At 37.3% G+C, this 7,733-nt stretch overlaps 1 protein-coding gene across 8 annotated transcripts in view; it reads right to left on the reverse strand.

Annotated features, from left to right (window-relative positions):
- MLH3 (mutL homolog 3) overlaps positions 1-7,733 on the reverse strand; it is a 30,818-nt gene that overhangs the window by 7,939 nt on the left and 15,146 nt on the right. For 4 of the 8 annotated variants that reach the window (XM_005883580.2, XM_014531189.1, XM_005883579.2 and 1 more), the window contains 3 exons: positions 4,925-4,996; positions 3,134-3,245; positions 1,967-2,126 (listed from right to left, as the gene is read on the reverse strand). The exons of 1 other annotated variant lie outside the window; for it this stretch is intronic. In XM_005883580.2, coding sequence (XP_005883642.1) covers positions 1,967-2,126; positions 3,134-3,245; positions 4,925-4,996 — 344 coding nt within the window. Of the gene's footprint in view, positions 1-1,966; positions 2,127-3,133; positions 3,246-4,924; positions 4,997-7,733 lie in introns of those variants that run through there. 3 more of the 8 variants (XM_014531191.1, XR_001360055.1, XR_001360054.1) reach the window with 3 other exon arrangements.

A 7,733-nucleotide genomic window follows, 5' to 3' on the forward strand; every position in this document is an offset into this window, starting at 1 on the left:
AGATAAATCATAGGGAAACTGCAGAATACCAAAGACAAAATCTTAAACCAGAGAGAATATCAATTTATCTACAAAATAATGATTAGATTGACAATGGTCTTTAGTAGCAAAAATAGAATGTCAGAAGTAATGGAATATTGTATTTATTTGAGTTTGGAGGAAAGACTGATTTTTGTTTTTATTTATTTATTTATTTAATCAAATCTCTAATATCTGATTTTTGTTTTTAATTAAATATTTTATTTCTTTAATATTTAATGTTGAGATTAGTGGCCTCTGATGTAAATTATGCTCCTAAAGGAATAAATCATTCCCTCAATAATCTAGACATTAATCTCCTTGTCATCACACACAAAAAGTAATGGAATATTTTCAAAATGCTGATAACTGACAATATGGAATTCTGTTTTTAGCTAGACAATTATACAAGTGTGAAGGCAAAATAAAGTTGTTTTCAAAGACAGATTATCATTAATGGACTCGTAAACAAAAGAATTTTTAAGAGATTTACTTCAGTAAAAAAAAAAAATTGAACACAAAGTAGGATGCAAGAAGCAACAGTGAACAAAGACTCTGTTAAACATTTTGGTTAATCTAAATAAATATTGACTTTAAAATTAATGACTACCAGGGAGATTAAAAATAAGGTGAAATTAAAATAGGCAACAACAACATGGAAAATGGGAGAGGAGTGATGGTTGATTTTTGTGCGGTTTAAGAATAAAACAGAGAAACAAATTTCTTCTAAACTTTGTTAAATATGCAAATCTAACTTCTAAACCAATGGCGGGGGAGAAATGAAGAAAATGCTAATAGAAAACAGAAAAGGAGGGGAAAAAAGGCAATAAAGACAAAATAAATTATGTTTTCTTAAAAGAAAAAAAGAAACGTAAGTAAAGTAAGAAGTAATGGTCCTCTTCAACTCCCACAATGCTACATCCCAGGAGCAGCTTTCCAGACCTTTACCATAACATATACATGTAGTCATATTAAAATGCTGTGCTGAAATGTATCTCACTCTTCTTCATGGCTGCCCATAGGATGAAATGCAAATTACTGAGCAGAATATGCTATCCCTGTATGATTTAGTCTTGACAACCTATCTAGTCTCATCTAGTCCCACCACTACCCCATATATATCTTAATTGAACCATTTATATTGGTAGTTCCCTATACACAGGATTTGCATCAAATCTCTAATATCTCTTCCTCTGTTTAGAATGCCCTTCTCCTCTCTTCTGTATTTGGTAGGCTCCTGGTGTTTTACAAGACATTTCCTTTTTATTTTATTTTTACTTATATATTTTTTTATTGACTCTAGAGAGAAGGTGGGGGGGGGAGAGAAAAAGAGACAACAGAGAAACATCAACTTGTTCCATTGATTTATGCATTCATTGGTTGATTCTTGTACGTACCCTGACAGGGGATCAAATCTGAAACCTTGGCGTATGAGATGACACTCTAACCAACTGAACTACCCGAGCAGGGCCCATAGCACTTATAAAGATATTTTTTAAAAGTGATTTTTAAAGAGATAGAAAGAGAGAGGGAGAGAAACACTGATATGAGAGAGAAATATTGATCAGCTGCCTCCCACATGTCCCTCCCCTCTCCCTCTTCCTCCCCTCCCCCCTCCCCTACATTGGGATTCGAGCTGCAACCTGGGCATGTGCCCTGACTAGGAATAGAACCAGCAACCTTTTGGTGCACAGGATGACACTCAACTAACTGAGCCACATCAGCCAGGGCCATAGCACTTTTGAACATACTTCTGCCCAAATGTCATTGTTATAATTACTTATATGTCCTTCTTCCTCACCTTGAGCTAATTCATCTTTCGCTCTCTAGTACCTGGCACACAGCAGGTATTTCATAAATGCTTACTGAATAAAACATAAATATAGTTTCTAAACAAAATAGGAGGTTACTATCACTCAGCAATTTAACATCTGCAACTATGCCTTACCTCCACAATACTCTTGGTCACCGTAGATCTTCCTCTTCGAAGTTCATTGGCTTCTCTTTCTACAAAACAGAGTGGTACTTTTCCTACAAGCACCAGAGAATCACTAGTATCTGGAAATATAATTCCAAGGCCCAGATCTTCCAGATTTTTGTGGTAACACCTAAAGAGACAATCTCAAATGTAAAATCATTACTTCATTCATGTTTCACTACTCGTTCCAAATACCTGATATTTTCTCAAAAGCTGCCACAAGCTTTATAAGTTATACTGTTTTCTCATATTTATGAGTATTTGTTTAGAATTTTATTTTATTTTTGAATTACAGTATCTTTCTTTTTTCACCCTCTTTTCCATTGAGAGAATCAACTTAGTACTAAGTCTTGTTCCTAAGTTTTTATTCTTCACTGAGCAATTGCTAGCTTCTCACGCTGGCACTTGAAGGAGTTTGGCCCAAATAAAAGGGCTGAGAGTATTTGGAATCAGCATTAAAGCAGGGAGGTAATGAACAGCCCCAGGAACTAAGAAGTCCTGACTAACGGGATGTAAATAAATGGATCTGCCTCTAATATAAAGTATGCCCCAGGGGGAAAGATTTTATGGCAATGGCGTATTCCCAAAGCTGAAATATAAATTCAGAGACAATTCTCTTTTTCATTTCCAACAATCTGTACCCCCCGCCCCCGAAGTGGGAAAACTTCCTATCTTGTGATTCACTATATGATTTTCCCCTTCCTTGCGGCCCAGTGTTTTACTTTCTTCCCAGTATGATTATGATAATGAAAACGAAGACTCTAGAATGCACCAAAGCAAAGCTGAATGGAAGCAATTACTGCAGTAACTTTGCTTTCAGAAACAGCACAGCATAAACACTGACTGTTCCAAGAAATGGTAAGATTATTCTAGGCCAACTGCTGGGAAAATTTATCAGGGAAACTCTATCCTATACTCAACAGCTGTGATACAGTGGAAAGAACAGCATCTGGAGTCAGAAAACCTGCATCTGAGTGCCTACTCCACCACTTAATCGTTGTTATGACCTTGAATAAGTCATGTAACCTCTCTTAGTCTCAGGTGACTCATGTGAAAAAATGAACAATAGCTATGCTTACACCTCACAGATTGTGAATATTTACACTATCAACATCCCATCCTCATGGCGGTACTAACCGTAAGAGTCTCCTTTGTTCCTCTGTCACTGTTATCTCTAGTGGAGGACTTACAGTGGAAGACAGTAATTTTTTCCGACCAGAGCCTTGTGGCTGTTGTTTCTCATAGGAATCTATTGGGAGAACGATGAATGGGTTAAGAGTAGGAAGTGAAGTCTTCTAGATTCAGATAAAAATGAAACATGGTAAGGCAAGCCCATGTAATTACTACAGTGCATAGCACTGTGTTCAATGTAGTTTTAGGCTTTGAATTTCCATTATTAAAGTAAAACTAGTAAATACCCAGCTGCTATTTCATCTTAGCAGTATTTTCAAAAATAAGAACTATAAGACTTAAATCTTACATTCAAATGAACAATGCAAGGTTCCTGGAGATAGTCAATCCCCAGAGGTGAATAATGTGGATTACTGAGGAAATTAAATGGGTTTACTATACAGTCCCGTGGCTCAAGAAGGCGTCCCCATTTCTTCAGAAGGGTTTCCCAGCCTCTGAAGAGACAGTCAATAGTACTATTCTCAAATGGTCCAGGGCCTATAGCAAGTGAGTTTTTCCAACAATTGGGTCTCCGTTTTACAAGAAAAACTGAACAGGGAGTAAAATATCCCCCTAGGTCCTCACTTAACTCTTTGACATTAGGTTTTTTATTACTTGACCACAGGAGTGAAGATTTTCCTGATATTTTACCTGTTGGGGAACACACTGCTTCATGATGAGAAAAAATGGGGAGCAAAGATTTAAAAGCACATATTGCCTTTGGAAGGATACATAACAAATGAATGATATTGGATGCCTCTGGGGACAGAAACTAGGTGGGATGAGGGACAAGGGTAGAAAGACTTTATTAGATTCCCTTTTGTGCCTTTCAGACTTGAACCTATTTGCTTATACTACCTATTCAAACACAAAATTTAAAATGAGAACGATTGGGCCTTCTGAGGTACTGGTGGTCTCTGCCTGATGACCTGTAAAGAAGGTAAATCAAGGTGATATGGGCATTTACCATGGGCATGTGGAGGGGCATATATTTGTACTGGATGACATGCGGAAGTAGCGTAATCCTTAGACACCCAATCCTTAAGGTTGATGATAAATATATAGCAAATGTATCTTTTTAAAAAAAAAGTTTTTAAAATATTTTTACTGATTTCAGAGAGGAAGGGAGAGGGAGAGAGAGAAACATCAGTGATGAGAGAGAATCATTGATTGGCTGCTTCCTGCACACCCCACACTAGGGATTGAGCCCACAACCCAGGCTTGTGCCCTGACTGGGAATCAAACTGTGACCTCCTAGTTCATAAGTTGACACTCAATCACTAAGCTACGTTGGCTGGGCAGCAAATGTATCTTTGACAATGTAAGATCTAATGACTGAATTAGTAAAGTGAACTATTACATTCTTTCAGTAATAGAAGAAGGCAAACCAGAAGACTTCAGCTTAATTTTGTGGGGTTTTGTTGTTGTTGTTGTTGTTTGTTAATCCTCTTCTGAGGATATTTTTCCATTGATTTTTTTTTTTTAGAGATTTTTTTTTGAGAGAGAGAGAGACATCAATGGAGTGGTTGCCTCCTGCACGTGCCCCCCTCCTCCCCCGGGATGGAGCCTGCAAAGGAGGTACATGCCCTTGGAATTGAACCCTTGAGCCTTCAGTTCACAGGCTGATGCTAGGGCTCAGCTTAATTTTTTAAACATACAATTCATTTTCCTCACAGCAGTCAGAGTTAGAAAAACTCTTTCAGTCATACTAATTCTGCTGGAGTCTCAAATCTGTTCTAACCCCAAAAAGATCCTTACCAATAATAAGCTGCTCCAAACGGACACGCTCATGGGCAGCATGCTGATCCACCAAGACTAGCAAATTTCCACCTAGAAGATTATCAAGGATTACTGAAGCTTCAAATTATCAGATCAACATTAAAATAACCATGTTGTGTTGAGGGAGAAAAAAATTAATTCACACTAACAGGTGAGCATAAGAGAAACATACTGAGTAGTAACAACTGTATCTTAGTTCCTAAAAATAAATGAAATTATGGGAAATAACTACAACAAATTTATCTATTTTTTAAATATATATTATTAAAATTTATTTCAGAGAAGAAAGGAGAGGGTGAGAGAGAGAGAAACATCAATGATGAGAGAGAATCATTGATCGGCAGCTTCCTGCTCGCCCCACACTGGGGATCAAGCCTGCAACCCAGGCATGTGCCCTGACCAGTGACCTCCTGGTTCACAGATCAGTGCTCAACCACTGAGCCATGTGAGCCAGGCTAACCATACATTTTAAGCTTTAAATAACTGATTTTGCTTTATTAATTCAAATTTGATAAAACGAAGGATCAGTAAACAATACATTATTATAATCAGCTGACCTTAATTTGCAAGCTACCCTGGAACCAATGAAGAATGTAATTCTACTACACTTTAGATCAGAGGTCAGAAAATTTTTTTCTGTGAAGGACCAGAGAGTAAATATTTTAGGTTTTTGGGACATAGGGTTTCTGTCACAACTACTCAATTCTTCATTTTGAAACCAAAGCAGCCACAGACAATATGTGAATATTATAGCTGTGTTCCCATAAAACTTTATGTGTAATTTTTTAAAAATATATTTTTGTTGATTTTACAGAAAGGAAGGGAGAGGAATAGAGAGTTAGAAACATTTGATGAGAGAGAAACATCGATCAGCTGCCTCCTGCATGTCCCCTACTGGGGATCGAACCTACAACCAAGGTACATGTCCTTGACTGGAATTGAACCCGGGACCCTTTATTCTGTGGGCCAACACTCTATCCACTCAGCCAAACCAGGTAGGGCTGTATAATTTTGATGTATCAAGAAATATTCTTGTCTTTTTTCCAAATATTTAATCATCTAAAAACCATTCTTATCTACCTGGCTATACAAAAACAGGTGATGGCTGGATCTGGTCCACCAGCCACAGTTTGCCCTGATTTAGAATCAGGCTTCTCAAATTTTGATGGGCATACGAATCACCTAGGGATCTTATTAAAATGCAGATTCTGACTCAGTAAGTTAGGGGTGGGGCACAAGCTTCTGCAATTCTAATAAACTCCCAGGTGATGATGCTACTTATAGACTTTGAGTAGCAAGGCTTTACCAGGGGTCCTCAAACTTTTTAAACAGGGGGCCAGTTCACTGTCCCTCAGACCGTTGGAGGGCCGGACTATAGTTTAAAAAAAACTATGAACAAATTCCTATGCACACTGCACATATCTTATTTTGAAGTAAAAAAACAAAACGGGAACAAATACAATATTTGTATTTGAATGTGGCCCGCGGGCCGTAGTTTGAGGACCCCTGCTTTAGACACTCAAGTGCAAGAGAGGAGGCAGAATGTCCTGACCCCAAAGCCATAACTAATCTTTTTCTCATTGACAAGACCACTGATTTTCACTTATATTACTACATCTTTTTTAGCTTGTAATTTTTTTTAATCCTTACCCGAGGATATTTTTCCATTGATTTTTAGAGAGAGGGAAAGACAGAGAGAAATATCGATGGAAGAGAAACACATCAGTTGGTTGCCTCCTGCACACACCCCAATCAGGACCTGGGCCAGGGAGGAGCCTGCAACCAAGGTACATGCCCTTGACGGGAATCAAACCCAGGACCCTTCAGTCCGCAGGCCAAAGCTCTATCCACTGAGCCAAACCGGCTAGGGCTTAGCTTATAATTTTAAAACTTTTGGCCAAAGGGTTGAGGTTTAGTGCTATGTATTACATTGAAATAAAAGTTCTCTTGAATTTGATCAAAACAGATAATGCCTGTTTCTCCTGATTTAGTTCCCAGATTGAACTAAAGATTTAAAACTTGTTTCTATGATACTATCAAATTCATGGCATGAGAGCTTAAGACTTAAAGAAAAAAGGAAAAAAATTTTCTGACAGCATGTTCAAACACAGGAACAGGCCCCAAAAAGTTGAATTGTAAACTCCTTTGAGGATAGGAGGAGTTGCAGCTGGTTGTGATGAATACTGAACATCCTGTATTGGGCAAGACAATGGAATAAATAAATTGTGAGGGAGTGCCCTCGAATTTTAAAACTAGAGCCAATGTGAATTACCAAGAGCCAGTGACCCTAAAAAATCAATCCTGTACCTGACTCCGGAGGAATGGTTTATAGTCTACATAGTGTTCACAACCTTTTTCATTCCTTGAATGAAGCAGAATATATTAAGGTAATTTGCTAATGCTGGAAGCTGTACTTTTAATATTCCAACACAATACAAGTTTCATATGGGCAAGGATTTCTGTCTGTCATATTTCCAGCATGTGTAACAGCAGTCAGGTACATAATAGGCACTCAATAACTGTTTACAGAATAAATGAATGAATCTTTATTCTTTAGGGTATCATAACTGAAAAACTATTTTACTGTAGGTGGAAACATTCCATTAAAAATGCCGATATATGATAATTTCACTATAATTTAAAACAATAACGTATTTATTCATTACAAAAATATGGGCAGATATTAAAATATCAGTTATAGGAATAGGTTGCTTTTGGTATTCATGAGCAACAATAAACACATTTTTAAAATATATATATTTTTATTGATTTCAGAGAGCAAGGGAGA

Source organism: Myotis brandtii, unplaced genomic scaffold (genome assembly GCF_000412655.1).
Source record: "Myotis brandtii unplaced genomic scaffold, ASM41265v1 scaffold793, whole genome shotgun sequence".
NCBI classification, from domain to species: Eukaryota; Metazoa; Chordata; class Mammalia; order Chiroptera; family Vespertilionidae; genus Myotis; species Myotis brandtii.